The 16,388-nt window shown below is 46.5% G+C and overlaps 1 protein-coding gene across 4 annotated transcripts in view; it reads left to right on the forward strand.

Moving 5' to 3' along the window:
• RCC2 (regulator of chromosome condensation 2) overlaps positions 1 to 16,388 on the forward strand; it is a 50,650-nt gene that overhangs the window by 6,207 nt on the left and 28,055 nt on the right. For all 4 annotated transcript variants that reach the window (XM_043997513.1, XM_043997515.1, XM_043997514.1 and 1 more), the window contains 2 exons: positions 9,896 to 9,989; positions 13,045 to 13,188. In XM_043997513.1, coding sequence (XP_043853448.1) covers positions 9,896 to 9,989; positions 13,045 to 13,188 — 238 coding nt within the window. The remainder of the gene's footprint in view (positions 1 to 9,895; positions 9,990 to 13,044; positions 13,189 to 16,388) is intronic.

Raw genomic sequence — 16,388 nt, forward strand, 5'->3', positions numbered from 1 at the left:
AGAACAAGAATTTGGTGAAGAGAGAAAGGCCTAGATTCATCTATCAAAGGGAGAGCTCTCCTGCATCAGATCCCCTCTTCTTCCCACAAGCAAATGTCACTTCCTGACGCCAAAGAAAAGCTGCATGGCCTTGCCCTCAGAGGCCTTCTCCTCATGGTGGAGCTTTCCTACAGTAAGTCTCCAGCAGGTGGCGTCATTCCAATCATTCCAATTTATTTATTTATTTATTTTTAGTGAGGCAATTGGGGGTAAGTGACTCACCCAGGGTCACACAGCTAGTAAGTCTCAAGTGTCTGAGGCTGATTTGAACTCAGGTCCTCCTGACTCCAGGGCTGGTGCTCTATCCACTGCCCCACCTAGCTGCCCTAAAACATTACTATTTAATGGAGCTTGGGTACCAGCTCCAGGGAGCAGGTGGGTGGGTTGGTGGGCATCTCACTATCCATTAACCCGCACTGTCTCCTTCCTCTTTCTGAAATATGTCTAGCTGTCTGCTCAGACTCAGAAGAGAGTCATGGGTAGGGGCAGCTAGGTGGCACAGTGGATAGAGTAGTGGCTTAGGATTCAGGAGGACCTGAGTTCAAATCCAGCCTCAGATACTTGGTGACCCTGGACAAGTCACTTAACCCTCATTGCCTCGTTTAAAAAAAAAAGTCATAGGTAAAATGTTTTGCAAACTTGAAAGAACTATAAAAATGTTTGCTTGTGCTTGTATTATTACATCCCAGTGCTGACAGGTAATGGATGTGTGTGGTTAGAGGCAAAGAAATCTCCTTTTATCAAGCACCTGTTAATGGACCAATTGCAGAGCTGGGTTCTGGGGATACAAGACTGATAAGAAGCAGTTGTTAAGCACCTACTATGCCCCAGACTGGGGGCACAAGAGACAGAAATGACAGTCCTTGCCCCTTGGGGCTTTCTTATTTTCTTTATTTTCCAGTGAAAGATTTCATATGGAATGAGATTAGTGGGAAACAACACAGATTAGTAAATAGGAAATTTGTGCAGTCATTTCCTGGGGGAAGGTGCTAGCAGCTGGGGCTTACCATAGTAGGCTCGATAAGGGAATGGAGCACTGAAGCTGTCCTTTGGAAGGAAGAATTCTAAGACTCATCCGGGAGGAAGGGCAGTGTATTTGAGGAATGGGAGGCCTGGAGAGGGGAGTATGGGGCTTGGAGTTGTGACCTGGTTTCAGATCTTCCATTTGCCACTTACTATCTATGTGTGACTTTGGACCAAGTCCCTTCTGGCTCAGCCTCAGTTTCCACAACTGTAAAAGGAGTGTTGGGGGTTGGACTGGATGACCATGGGAGGCCCTCCCAGCCCTGAATCTGTGATTCTGTGAATGCCATTTATGGGGCACTTGTGTGTGTGTGTGGGGGGCGCAGTTGAAGGAGGTCCAGAGAGGAAGCCCGGAGCCAGATTGTTCCAGGCTTTGATTGAGCTGGGAGTTTGTGGTTTATCCCAGAGTGAAGGAGTCGCTAGAATTTAATGTCTTCATCTTTTTCACCTCTCCCAACCGGTTTCTTCCTCTGTACTTACACCCTGTACCTGTGAAGAGGGAGTATAACTTGTCACCATTGAAAGGCTAGTCATAGTCTTCAGCCTTAAATCCCCATCAGTCCAGAGTCCAGAGATGCTCTGGACCTAGGGCAGTGCCTTGGGGGGGGGGGTCAGGCTGCTGCCTCTGCTTCCTTTGGCTTCAAATAGGAACCAGCTGGCCAGCTGGCTGATGATAGCAAAGGTAGACTGGAGAAAGCTTCCTTTACTAGGGTAGGAGTTTGGTACCACTCCCCACCCCCTTTTTCCTTTTTTTTTTTTTTTTTTTTTTGGCAATGTCCAGTGTTAGTTACCCAGAATGCCTAAGAGCTTGACTTGTCTCCCTTCCTCCCAATCTGGCTATTATGTGTCAAAGGTGGGACTTGAACCTAGATTTCCCTGTCTTCAAGGCGTGTTCTCTCCATTAATCCACACTGCCTCTGTTTCCTCTGGCCTTTGCTAATATGTTCCAGGTAGCTGAGTGTCAGTTTTCCTTTCATTCCTTTCATTTCCCCCCACACATTTAGTCATTTCTCCTCATTTGAGGTGACTCCCCTGTTAGGATACAAATTTTTTTTTTTTTTGGCAGGGCAGTTGGGGTTAAGTGACTTGCCCAGGGTCACACAGCTAGTAAGTGTTAAATGTCTGAGACCGGATTTGAACTCGGGTCCTCCTGACACCAGGGCCGGTGCTCTATCCACTGATCCGCCTAGCTGCCCCAGGATACAGAATATTGCCCTGCCGTACCTCATGGACGTGGTGCCAATAAGTTAGACAAGAGGACTTGGGTTCTAATGTTATCTCGACTTTAAAACAGTTTTGTGGGGCAGCTAGATGGCATAGTGGATAAAGCACCGGCCCTGGATTCAGGAGGACCTGAGTTCAAATCTGGCCTCAGACACTTGACACTTACTAGCTGTGTGACCCTGGGCAAGTCACTTAACCCCCATTGCCCTGCTTGTGATTGTGGACGATTCTGACAAATGGGGATGTTGGGGTGGCTTTGGTGCTCTAGTCCAGTGCTTCTTAAACTTGGACCACTTGAGAACCCTTTCACCTGAAAAGTTTTTATGCGACCCCAGGCACAGAGGTATATATAAAATAGGTAGTCATAACCTTTTACTGATCCCAAGTTTTTTGGGCCCCCCTGCCCCTCACACACGTGTTTTTACATGACCCTATAAGCTAGGGTGACCTTTTACATTCTCTTCCAACTGTAAATCTGGGACTTTACAGTTGTATATAGTGGAGAATTACTCAGTTGGCAGTACTCTGGGGGTGTCTCTGATGCAGAAGATTAAAAGAAATAATTGAGGGGCAGCTAGGTGGCGCAGTGGATAGAGCACTGGCCCTGGAGCCAGGAGAACCTGAGTTTAAATCTGGCCTCAGACACTTAACACTTGCTGTGTGACTTCGGGCAAGTCATTTAACCCCAGTAGCATCACAAAAAAAGAAAAGAAAAGAAAAAGAAATGATTGAGCAAAGAGGTATACAGTAAGATAATTTAAATACAATTCTGGCAGAACTGTAGAAGAGACATGAAACATCTTTCAAACAGATCCTGAGCCTTCTCATGGATGCCTCTCCCCTGGAGAGTATTATTATCAACAACAACAATAGCAGATGCCAGCTTTGTGCCAGCTGTCGTGCCAAGTGCTATCCAAATATTGACCCAGTTGATCTTCAGAGCAGCCTTGCTATGTAGGTGCCGTTTTATGAGGAAACTGAAGCAAGCCCCAGAAGTAACATGCCCTGGCATCATCCAGGTAGTAAGTGTCAGGCTAGATTCTAACTCAAATCTTCCTGGCTCACCAGGGTCAGCACTATACCTACTAGGTGCATTATGGAAGTGGAATCCTTTGGATGGGAACATTTATGAGGAAAAAAATTATTGATTCTCATTGGTATTGATTTGATGCTGATGAGCATGTGAAGCAGCCCCCACAGAAGTATATTCCCTGAAATGCTGATTATTAGTCCTTAACAGAAGGGAGGAGCGGGTCAGTGGGCCCTTGAACTTTGGCCTTGACCCTTGCCTGTGACCTGAGTCTGTCTTCTCTCCATAGAGACTTCATCTTCCTAAAGTCTCTTTCAGTGGGGCCCCCTCTGTTCTGTGTGGCTTCATGCAGGCCTTCCCATAATACTCTGACATCTTCATGTAGTAACACTCCATTATACTTATTTGCCATCGTTTGTTGAACTGTTCTCCAATCAAGGGACGCGTTGTATTGGGCATTCTTTTTTCCCCCCAATCACAAAGAATGCTGCTATGAACATATACACTGGGTGAATGTGACCATGGGTATTTTATCATGGAATCCTAGATGGGGAGCCCATGCAGTCCAACTCTCATTTCAAAGAGAGGAAACTGAGGCTCATGGGGTTTTTTTTTTTGGGCGGGGTCACACAGCTAGTAAGTGTCAAGTGTTTGAGGCCGGATTTGAACTCAGGTCCTCCTGAATCCAGGGCCAGTGCTCTATCCACTGCGCTACCTAGCTGCCCCCGCTCGTGGACTTTTGATGTAACTTGCTCAAGTCAAGCAGATAGTGAGCCTATGAAGTATGGGATTTGAACCCAAGTCCTCTGATAGATAGTACTCACTCACTGGACCATACTGCTACTTGTAAGCCCAGTAGGATAACCTCCAGGTCAGAGGTTTTGGACAAATAAGTAACTTTCTTCGTATAATAGTAGTGTCCCTCCTCCCTCCCCTCTCCCTCTTACTTTTTTGGTTTGTTCTCTTTCACGTGCTCCTTCCCTTCTTTTCTTCTCTCTTCTATCTCTTCATCTCTCTCCCTCACTCCTTCCTTCCTCCCCACTTTGAGAACCTTCCAAGACCAGCTCTATAGTTTGAGGTGGTACAAAGTCACATGTGAATGGTTTGCTCAGATATCATTTTTGTAGGCAACTACAGATATAGCTGCAGTTTGAAGAGGGGCCTGTAGCTTTTTAGCCTATGCGAAAATGCTTTGTTTTAGGTTCATCACTGTTGATCCAGGACCCCAAGGGCCTTAAAATCCAGACAGTCAGAGCTGGGAGGGGTCTTGGAGCTCATCTGTCCCTTAGTAGCTCAGCAAACCCAAAGCCAGCTAGTAAGTGGCAGAGTGTGTGGCTTCTGACCCCTGGGCCTGCGCTTTCTCCTCCATACCATGCGGCCTTGGAAGCATGTGATGTCAGGTTTTATGTGTCTGATTAGTACTAGCCATATATCCTTTTGGACAGAGAAAATCACTCTTGCCCTAAGTACCCAAGGATCTCTGCCAGGAAACAGACTACACCTTCCCGTGGTTAATTGTGGCGCTTGGATTCAGTCTGAATTAGCAGGGACTTTCCTAAGGTATCCCTCCCAAGTAGACTAAACCAAGCATCCTTGACCAGCTCTAAGGTGAATGCAGTCAGCCAGATCACAGAAAACAGCCCAGTGTAATTTTTTCAGGATAGGGTTGCTGAAGGTTTAGTGGACCCTGAGACAAATCTGTCCAATCGGAAAGGAGCAAATAAATATCTTGGAGAACTGGGCTTGAAGCCTGTTTTAGTTGATAGCCCATTAGGGAATTTATTGTGGAAGGCATTTTTCTGAACAGCCTTTTCCTCCTCTGAGGAGAGAGGCAGCCTTCTAAATGAATGTATGCTAAAAGGTTGACTCTCAAACATGCTTCTTGGTCTTGGGTAATAATTCAAAAGTCACTTTATACCAGAAATCCCATTTTGTTGATTGAAGAAGCCCAGTGTATTTTTTTGCTATCGCTGTCCATCTCAGCCCAGGTTATGTGACGGTGTGTTGGGAGACAGCAAGATGAAATGAAATTCGCTTAGCCTTTTGGGGTGGCTTTTTTTTTTTTTAAGCTATCCTTCTGTGGCCTTTGGATATGAGCAATATTACAGAACCTAGCATCGTCCAGTAAACAATCTGTACTCCCATTGATGAGACCTGAATTAAATATCTAAGGGTCAGATACCATATGTCCTCCCTCTCTTCCCCGCTCCCTGCTTTTGCTGCCCTGACATTCTCTCTCCACATTCATCTTGTGGGAGGCTGTTCCATAGGAGATGACTATTTCAAGGCTCTAATGAATAGCTAATGGACGTGGTGTGCAGTTAAGGTGGCCGGTTTCTTATTTGGAAAAGGGTAAAAATGTGAAGTAAGGGAGTGGAGGTTATATTGGAACAAGTAGGACCAGAAGGCATTGAGTGTGTAGGGAATGCAAATTGGAAATACTCTGCCTCAAGCCAATTGACACACTTTTTAAAAAAGTACCTACTGTGTGCTAGGTGCTAGGGACAGACTCCAAGCCTGAAATGATAACAGTGCCTGCCCAGGGTCTTGGGCTTTTTGACTGCCAGCAGGTGCATAGTTAACTCGTTTGTCATCAGGCCCCTTAAACTAGTTTGAAGAGTGATGTGAGATTTACTTCTTTCCACAGTTCATTTTTTTTTACTATGGAGTGTAACAACTATAGTTGAGGTAATAGGCTGATCTGCTCAGAGTGGCTCAGGCTGCCACTGATGTTCATGTTGGTGCCTCTAGAGCAGCCTTGAGAAATCACCAGGGACAGGCAGGAAATCCCTGCCCTCTTTCCTGGCAGAGACTACAGCACAAGTAGTGTTAGGCTCTGAAGCCACAGCCCACCTGGAGTCAGCATGGCCCGAATGCAGATTCCAGCAGCGTGACCTTGGGCACCTTACTTCAATCTGTTTGCCTCAGTTTCCTCATCTGTAATATGGGGATAAAAATGGGCACCTGTCTGCCAAGGTTGTTGCCAGAATCAGATGAGATAATACTTGTAAAGTGCGGAGCACAGTGTCTGGCACATAGTAGGCTCAGTATAACTGTTAGCCATTGTTTTAGAGGAGGGATTTTTGCCTAAAGGGAATGACAGGGTCTCTGGTGACTGGAAGGTTTGGAAAGATTTTTCCCATCCAGCCCCTGGTGCATGGAGTGACCTGGCCCCAAACAGTTACTTATTGAGCATTTGCCACAGAAAGAATATATTTCATTCTTGGGAGAGTGGCATGTCTTGTGGCTTAAGTGTGTGATGAGGGGTGACTTATGGGAGGTTCGTCTTTGAACCCTCTGCCTGCCTGCCACCACCCCCACCCCACCCCTCTACCAGATGCAATTGATGATGTCTGGCCCTTGGTTGTTGCCATCTGAATGAACTCTCCATGGTCTGTCGACTTCTCCCCTCCCCTCCCCCAAGGAGTTAACGATCTCCTTCTGTCTAGGACCTCCAGTGTCTGCTTTTTTACAGGCCTGCTCCCCAAGCCTCCTCTCCTCAGCTGCTTAGAGGCCTTAATTTTCTTTAAGAGTCTGCTGCCTCCCATGCCAGTCTGAACTCTTTTTTTTTGTGTGTGAGGCAGTTTGATGAAACCTAAGGATGCCTTTAAATGTATACGATAAAATACTGAGGATTCTAAGGGGAACCAATTAGTTTGAGTTAAAGATGTCATTTTTCTCCTATCTGAGTACATGGACCCCCCTGAGATCTAGAGGAGTTTGGGGTCCCAAGTTAAAAAAACCCTTTTCTGCATAGAGACCTTCCCTCTCTCCAAATCTATTATTAGTTCCTAGAGTGGAAGTTCCTTGAAGACAAGAAAGACTTTCACATCTGTGCTTTTCTCTCTAGTACACAATGGGTGCTTAACAAATAAATGCTTGCTCGCTAGACTATGCTTTATCCAACTTAAGACTGCCTGGACAGTAAGCATCATTTCAACTTGCCCAGGATTCTTTCCTTCCTATTTCTTGAGATCTTAGCATCCTCTCTGTACTCCAGCTCACAACATCTTTTACCTAAGACTAGGCCCACCATTTTAGCCAAAGGAGGGCAAATAACCAGGGGAAACTGGGCTCAGAGTCAAGTAATCGGAGCCTTGACTGCAGCTAGGTTCTAGTATCTTTGATTAAGGTCTGTCTCTAAATAATTTAAATGTAGTGAGGTCCCCTTCTGGCTGTTGCCCGAGCTATTCCCACCCCCACTGATTTCCCCCCTCATTTATGAAGGTGGCCTGTGGGGTAAATTCTCTCAGGCCCACCTGTTTTGAGACTCCAACCAGAGCATGGGTCAGGGAGAACCTGCTCATTCAGATTTGGGTTGTCAAGTTCTCAAGGAAATGGGATCCCTTTACTTTGAAAATGTGCTCTTAAGCTGTCCTAGGCAGGGAAGCAGGGTGGTACAGTGGGAAGGGAGGCTGGATACAGGCTCTGAGTCTGGTCTGTGAGGACAGGTCCAGGCAGGAGCCTCTCAACCTTAGTTTCTTCACCTGTAAAATGGGGTTGTGAATACCTGTTTTCCTCTTGCAACATAGGGAAAGTGGGTTCTTTCCCTTCTGTGTCCTTCCATCTTCTGCTGCTTCTAATTGTATGAAAAACACTTGGAGTTTTCTCTTGACTCTAGAAATGTCAGTTAATAATTAACTGGGTTTTTCGAAGCATTCTAAGTTGGCAGTTGCCTTAAATTAAGGAGGTTAAGAAGGTTTTATTTTTGAAAAAGAGGAGGCATAGTGGATAAAGGGAGAGCCAGCCTTAGAGTTGAGGAGACCTGGGTTCGAGACCCTGGGCAAGTTACTCCTGCTCCCATCATCCATGGCAGCTCCCTGAAGGTGCTGGACATATTCCCATTGACATCGAGTTTTCTCATTGGAAGTTTCTTAGGCCACTTAATTCCCCGTGCATGTATTCCCATTGCCTTTCTTCTCCATGTTGGTGAGCCATCCTACCTATTATAACTTAGGTCTCTGGCACTCTGGTGTTTACAGAATGTTTTCCTGCCCAGGGCCTCATGAGGTGAGAGGTGCTTGCATTATTAACGATGAAACCAGTTTCCATTCCTTCCCATTCTGCAACTGGAATGAACAGACAGGTTTTCTTTTTTTACTTATATCACCTGCGTCTCCCCCATATTTCCCTTCTACCCTCCCAGAGAGCCATCCTGTAGAAGAGGGGGAGGGATGCAATTTTTTTTTTCTTTTTTTGTGGGGCAATGAGAGTTAAGTGACTTGGCCAGGGTCACACAGCTAGTAAGTGTCAAGTGTCTGAGGCCATCTTTGAACTCAGGTCCTCCTGAATCCAGGGCTGGTGCTTTATCCACTGCGCCACCTAGCTGCCCCCATGGTAATGCAATTTTAAAAAACAGACAACAGTTAGGCTGAAGTGACCACATCAGCCAAGTCCGACATGGTGGCTAATGTTCCTAGTCTCCCATGGAGTTGGGGGAGAAGGGAAGGAGATGTATGTCCCTCTCTCTGCTTTGGTCCCAATAGTGTTGGTCTTCATAATTTCACAGCACAAATAGACTGTTAGGTCAGGGATATTTTATGATCCTGTATCTAGAACTGGAAGGTAATTTAAAGATCATCTAGTCCAACCTGCTTGTTTTTACAGATGAGGAAACTGAGTCCCAGGGAGGTTGCCTTGTTGATCTATAGATTCTGAAATAGAATGTCAGAGAATCCACGGCTTTGAGTCGAATGGCTGATACCAGCGATAGGCTGGGTCAGAATGAACTGAAATAAACCGGCTAGAAATTCCAGCTTCTCACTTACACATCTATGCCCTGGGGAATTCCCCTCATTTCACTCATCATTAATTCCTTTTGGTCTAACGGGACAGTAAAATGAATGGCCTTTGAAGGGAGCCCCGTTTTAGACCTCCTGGGCTTGGTTGTTGAGTTCACACACTTTTCCTTGAAGATTTAGAAGTTGATAAAAACCTTGAGGGAGATAGATATGTGGGGGTCTCTTTCTTCCCTTCCCTCCCCTTTCCCTAGTCAGGGATTCTAGGCCTCACTCACTAGGTAGTGAGGAGAGGGGAAACATTAGGAGAGCCTAGTGAGATTGAATTACTATGCAGAAGCGAAGCCCAGTCCCAACACTGGAAATCTGTGTGGGGCTCAGTGCTTCTGATAGGAAAATGCAGATTTGGCCCTAAGGACAAACCAGTTTTAATACCCTCTCTTCAGGGATCTTGCAAATACCTGTGTTAAGTCATTTTGCAGGGTGGGAGGGAAGAGATGTAAATTGATGGGGGGATTGATTCTTTTTCGTGTTTTGCAAAATATATTTAAATAAGAAATCAGAAGGATAAAAAAAATGAGCCCTGGGCATCACAAGTGAGGTGCTGTGTGCAGGAATGGGATTACACGTATTAAAGCACAGAGATTAGGCTGTTTGATTGCTGAGGGCCACTTCAGCAAGGCCCAAGAAGCGGGCCAGCTGGGTGCCAACGACTAACGAGGCATTATTCCCTTTGCTTCCCGCTGTCTGCTGGAGAGTCCTGCCGCGCCCGGGAGGTCTGCCCACAGAGATGGCATGAAATGCTGATGCTTTTCTCCTTTCTCCTCCCCCTCCTTTATAGAAACTTGAAGGCTCTAAGTGCCGAGGGCAGCTTTTGATTTTTGGGGCGACCAACTGGGACCTCATTGGTCGGAAGGAAGTGCCTAAACAGCAAGGTAGGAGAAACAGCTTGGTTTTGTTTTTTTCCTTTAAACAACCCAGCACAGCAACAACAAACCTTGTCCAGGTTCTCCCATCCCTTTGTGAACAGACACATCTGCCCTATGGAGTTCTGCGCAGCTGTACCCCAGACGCTCCAAAGCCAGTGTTGTGAAGTAGCTGCTTTACCAAATACACACATTTCGGGGTGCTGCCGTTCAGGTGGAACTCGGCTTGGACATGTGAACAGTGGAAGGAAGTCCTTGGAGTACACCTTTCTTCCCACCTCTTCCCCACCGCAGTTGCTTCCAGAACATGGGGACACCAGCTGGGTTCCAAGGCCCCCTTGGCTCCCTTCCATGCTTTCACTTGGAGAGATCCCAAAGTACTCTGCGACATGGCTTTCTCCCAGCGGGCAAATATTTGCACACCAGCACTCCCCAACAGGGCGAGATAGAGAGTGAAGAGCCTATGGCCTCCTGTGACCCAAAAAGGGTCAGAAAGGTGTAAGGAAGGAGAGTGGGGGCCATCTGTGCAACGACTGGGCCCTCGAGAAAGATGGAGTCTTTACAACCATTATGGCTGACTTTTTTATCCCCGCCCAACATTGGTTGCATCAGTGGCAAATAGCCTCCGCCGTGCGTTGGCGCCTTTACCGGGCCAAGCTCACAACTGGCTCGGGGTGGAGACTGGAATTACCCTAACTGGTAGTGGTCATGCCTAAGGTTGCCTTTCCTTCTCGACGAAATGAGACGGTGCCTCTTGGCAAGAGGCTGACGCTCAACCTCTGCCTTCTCCTTGAGTTCAGTCTCCTTGGCCGCCCCGACCCCCCCCCCCCCCCCACACACCCCAGTGCCTCTTTTTGCTTCTCACCATCTTGTTGAGATGAGGTTGTGTTCTTTCCTAAATGCTTTTCTGGATGGGTTGGAATTAGGTCCCGAGGGGATCCCCACTCCATTGGGAAATGAGAGGAGGAAGAAGGAAATAATAACCCTCCCATCTGTGCTAAGTCGAAGTCTACATAAAAGCCCTTTTTGCACAGAAATCCTGAGGTCAGATAGGTGGTGGTGGCATATTATGCCCGCTTTCTGGAGGAGGAAACTGAGGCTCAGCCTGGAGCAGAGGAAAGAAGGCAGGATTTGAAGTTAGTGGGCATGAATTAAGCCCCACCTGTAACTCGTGTGACTCCAGGCAGGTCACTAAGGGCCACTAAGCTCTGTGAGCCTCAGTCGTTTGGGTCCCTGGTAATGCTAACTAAATCTCTGCTCTAATTTCTGATCAGTGACTCCTCCAAGGTCACTATGGCTACTAAGTGTCTGAATCAGACCTGGGATACTCCCTTCCTCTACAACATGTTGTCTCCTTATATAAAGAAAGCCATTTGTTTTCCCTTCCTGTTGCAGTTTCTTTTCCATCAGGGAGGCCTGCCTGCTATCAGTGAAGGCACTCCCCCCCACCCCTCCAAGAGTGACCTTGGCTGTGTATCTCCATGGGTCTTGTCAAATCAGCTCCTGTGTATGCCTTGTTAGTTACAAGATAACACCGTGATTCATACTGCATCTCCGTGATTAGGATCAGGCCAAGAGAATTCACTATTCATGGCCACCCTGCCCTCCAAGTGCCTGGCTCTGCTGAGAGGCCGCTAATGTGCCTCTGATCCCTTTTTATGGGGTTCCTCAGGAGGCCCAGCCGGGAGAAATTTTCCCTCTCACACAAGCTGATTGAATTCCACTAGTTTATATTCATAGCACTGCTACAAGGAAGGATGCTCAGGCAAGTCAATGAACAGCCAACCTGCCACCTGGGAAACTGTTTGACTTGACCAATCCGTGCAGATAGAGCGCCCTTTGACCCTGTGGCTTTGTGTGTCATGCAGGCAAGGTCAAGGAAAGAAAAGGCCAGGCTGATATTAGCTTGCCCACTCAGCCTTGGTCTGGAAGTCATTGATCTTGAACCGATGGGCCTCAGTTTCTTCCTCTGTTAATGTGAGGGGGTTGGACAAGGTCATCTCTAAGGTCAACTCTGAATCTGTGCTCTTGGGATGACGAGAGATGACGAGAGATGACTTTAAAGTCAGTCAGAAGGGGGAGAGAGCATCCCTGTTATTTGTAAAGGCTTCTTTATGTTGGGGCTATGTCTTCAATTTTCCCTCTTCCCTGGTATCTGGGTAGGAGCAGATGGTGGGAGAGTGAATGAGTTTTCATTTCTAATCCTGTGGAGGACCGGGAACATGACTCTATTCCTTTCACTGATTGTTCCTATAAGGACCTCAATGAGGTAGTTTTGTGTGGCTTCCCCTCTTGATGGGGATGGGGATGAAGGCGAGGTGGTAGGGATAGACTTCCCTGCATACGTACATTGATTGTTGGAGCCTGGCCTTTAATCCCTGCTTGCACCCAGATCGATAAGACAGCCAGCATGATCTAGGACAGCAGGGCAACAAACCCTGCCTGAGCCACTTCCTTCAATACTCCTATACCGTGGAATCGTAGGTCTCAAAAAATGAGGAAATACAGACCTGTTGCTGAGGTTAGAAGAGCAAGTCATTAGGCCTCTTAGAAGGGCTGTCTTCTTTGTCACAAGGTTGTAGTTTGTGAAGCTTCTGCTTCCTTGCATTCAGTAGTCAAAAAAGATACTTTATCTGGGAGAATATAAGCTCCTGGAGGGCCGCTGCTATGTTCTTTTTACTCTTTGTATCCACCATACCAAGCTTAAGGCTATGCACACAGCAGGTGCTGTTCAAGTGTTTGCTGAATTAATGTGTCTACTTCAGTGCTGTGCGCATAGTAGGTGCTCCTCAAATGCTTGCAGAACACTTTGTAGAACATGGAAGGTACTGGCTAAGTGTTTATAAAGTGAATGTATTCTTATAACAACCTTGCGACCTAGGTGGAGTAAAATTATCCTCATTTTGTAGAAGAGCTGATAGTTAGGGTCAAAGCCAGTTGCTCAGGTCCCAAAGAACATCCATTTGCAGGCTGCAGTGGTCTTTTGGTAATTCATTCCCTTCTTTGGGGGTGTGGAGGTGGGGAGCACAAAACCACCTAACCTGTCACCTGTTTGTTGTTCCAGCTGCTTACCGAAATCTGGGGCAGAACTTGTGGGGACCACACAGATATGGATGCCTCTCTGGGGTTCAGGTGCGGACGGTGGTCTCTGGCCCTTGTGCTGCTCACAGTCTCCTCATCACCACAGAAGGAAAGCTCTGGAGCTGGGGTAAGTGAGAAAGGGGTCTGAGGGAGCCCTCACCACACTTGAGAGCTTCTGTTGCTGGGCTATTTTTCGTAATTTTCATTTAACCTGTTGCAAAGTTGGCCCTCCCAATGGATGGGCCTCTTGGGTGCTGAGAGCCTCCCTTTGAAGGTGGCAGCCTTTTTAATGGATGTATTTTGGAGTGGGGCTAGCCATCACCTTCCTTTATATTCCAGAAATAAATAAATCCTCTTTTTTTTCCCCTCCCTTTTGGGCATTTGTAGATGGTGAAATGTTTCCTTGCTTTTGTTGTCTGGAGGGCAGGGTTCTCTCTCCCCATCCCCTCCCTCCCCCTTTTCTGTTCTCTGTTAGTGTGACTCCACTTCATTTCACTTCACTGCATCCAAGGCTTTCTGATTGGGAGGGGCCTTACAATTGAATTCCCTTTTGAGGTGTGTGATCATCAGCCAGACTGCCACCTTCTTGCTTCATAGCACAGTGGGACACAAGAACTCTATTCTTGCTTCTCGACCCCATGTTGCCTTTTTGCTCCCCCACCTTCCGCCACATTCCATTATAATATAATCTACAAAGCATCCTCCTCCTGCTACCGTCAGTGTGCCTCATTTCACTCCCAGGCAATACCTTGCTTGTCGGTAACAATCACAGGGCCTCTTTGTCTACTGCTCTGATTTACTGAATGCTCGCTTGTCCCCCTTGGATCTCAGCCTCTGGACCCTCTGGCCGGCCCTGTCTGGAAGTAGACACTCGCTTTAGCTTCGGGCTAATTTGCGGCTCACCTGTTCTGTTCCCAGATGTTTTGGTTTGCCCTTGGTTCCTCAATCATCCCTTTTTGGCCTTTGTTTCTGTCCCTGGGCAGAAAAGACAGCTACTGTAGTTGGGGGGCTGGGCTTGCTAAATTCAGATCTTGCTCCAGGCACTGGCTGTGTGGGATGCTGGGGGTATCTCCTAACCTCTGCCAGCCTCAATTTCCTCATCTGTAACATGGGGATCATAGCAGCATCCACCCTCCAGGATTATTGTGAGGATCAAATAATAAACTTGTAAAGTGCTTAGCACTGTCCCTGGCACATAGTAAGAGTTGTATGTGTGATAATGTTACCAGCAATGTTGACGATGGTGGTTTTACTGCTTAGTGTGTCGTGGACCCTTTGCAAGTCTGAAGGAAGCCTACAAAACCCTTCTCAGAATGCTTTTTTTTTGGTGAGGCAAAGAGGGTTAAGTGACTTGCCCAGGGTCACACAGCTAGTCAGTGTCAATTATCTAAGGCTGGATTTGAACTCAGGTCCTCCTGAATCCAGGGCTGGTGCTCTATCCACTGTGCCACCTAGCTGCCTCCAGAATACTGCTTCTAATTGCATGATATCCATAAGGTTACAAAGGAAACATTCTTTTGAAATGAAGATTTTTTTTTTTTAAATGCCACCTCCTCCCTTGAAAGCCATGCCAGGCCCCTGATTTAGAACCGCTGCACCAGACGACCACAAAGGACCTCCAAGTGCCAAGATTCTGGGATTTCTGGTGCTGTTTCTCCTCTCCCTTTTTCTTATGTGTCATTAATGAACCAGGGCTGAGATCTGTTCCCTGGGAGCTTCTGGGGGACCCTTTTAGTCTCTGGGTCCTTTGTCATTGCTCTCCCTCCACCCTTTGTTTTTTGATCCTTGGGCCAGCTTTTCGTCCAGATGACGCTATTTTTATTTCAGTCTGTTTGAACCATTTTTTTGCAGTTTCATGAGATGCTTTACCAAGGTCCAAATACAAGAAACATCTGTTGTGTTCCTTTGGCTGCTAATTTTGTAGTTCCGTTGAAGAAAAAAAAAAAAAGCCAACAAGTTTGTTTGGCCCAGATTTATACTTCATGGCCTCATGGTGACATACTTAGACCGATTAAGGGCCCAGTGTCTCTCTTAGTTGCTTTTAAAGAGACAAGTCCCTTCCCACAACTGTCACCAGAACCCTACTATATCCAGGCTTGTGTAAAATAATTTTATGTCAGACTTCAGGGAACTAATTGTCTTTGCCTGATGGTTTGTTGTTGTTGTTGTTGTTGTTGTTTTGCCTGATGTTTTTTTAATTCCTTTGACTATCCAAGAGCTCGAAGGGACTTTACAATCCCCTTTCAACGGCCTCATTTTACAAATGAGGAAACAGGCCTAGAGGAATGAAGGGGCTTGATCAAGGTACCTATATGCCAGAAGCAAAATTTGAACCCAGACCTTCTGACTTATTCTGGTGATCTTTCGACTCTATGGGCTGAGGGCAAACTTGCTGTCACTACAAAGAAATCTGACAAAGACCACAGAGCAGCTAATCCAACTGTATTTGGACAGGAGTCATTTTCCCACCACCAATCCTCTATTTGGACACCTCCCATGATGAACTCATTACTTTGCAAGGCGTTGAGTTTTTTGTACTGCTGTTTTTTTTTTTTAGGAAGTCTAGAACGAATACTTTTGATGAAACCTCTGGGATTTGTGTCACAAGGCATTTATTATTTCAAGCTCCCCACCAAATTCCCCCCCTCCCCCAAGAAAACACTTGGTACCCTGTAGCATGGTAAATGTGACTGTACTGTGAGACTCAGCCATTGACCACACTTTGGGCCCCATATGGTAACTCATAATCCTGGGGCTTTTCCAGGCTCTCTTCCTTCTCCCAGGTAGACCGGACACCATGCCAGGTGGACAGATGGTCTGCTGTTCTTGGCTTAAAGTTTTCCAAAGATAAATTCCATGACTTGGAGCAGGGCTTCATTTGCTTGTATCCATCACATCCATTTCTTGAGTGTTAGGATGTCTGACCTAAAAACACCTTTAACTCAAGTTCATTGCTGAGAAGAGGTTCTTTTTCTCCATATGATAATCACCCCCATTTCTAAAGACCTTCATTTAATTCCTAATGTACTCTACCTGGCTCTTGGAATGCCTTCATTCATAGGCCAAGAGCATCACGGCTCTCAAGCTGCAAGGCACTGACTAAGGAAACTGAGTGAAAATATGGACCAGTAAATGGACTTGGCCAAGTCACTCAGGTTGAGGTGGATTTGAACCCATGTCCTGTGACTTCAGAGTCTGGGTTCTTTCCTCTATTCACACTGTCCTCTTCACAGAGCTGGCTCATTCCTAGTTAAGGATGAGGTTAATATCTTCAGGGATAAAAATCCCCACTTTGATTTTATTTTCAGCCTTAGTATTCCTAAGCTA

The sequence above is a fragment of the Dromiciops gliroides genome, chromosome 3, assembly GCF_019393635.1.
Source record: "Dromiciops gliroides isolate mDroGli1 chromosome 3, mDroGli1.pri, whole genome shotgun sequence".
Lineage (NCBI taxonomy): Eukaryota > Metazoa > Chordata > Mammalia > Microbiotheria > Microbiotheriidae > Dromiciops > Dromiciops gliroides.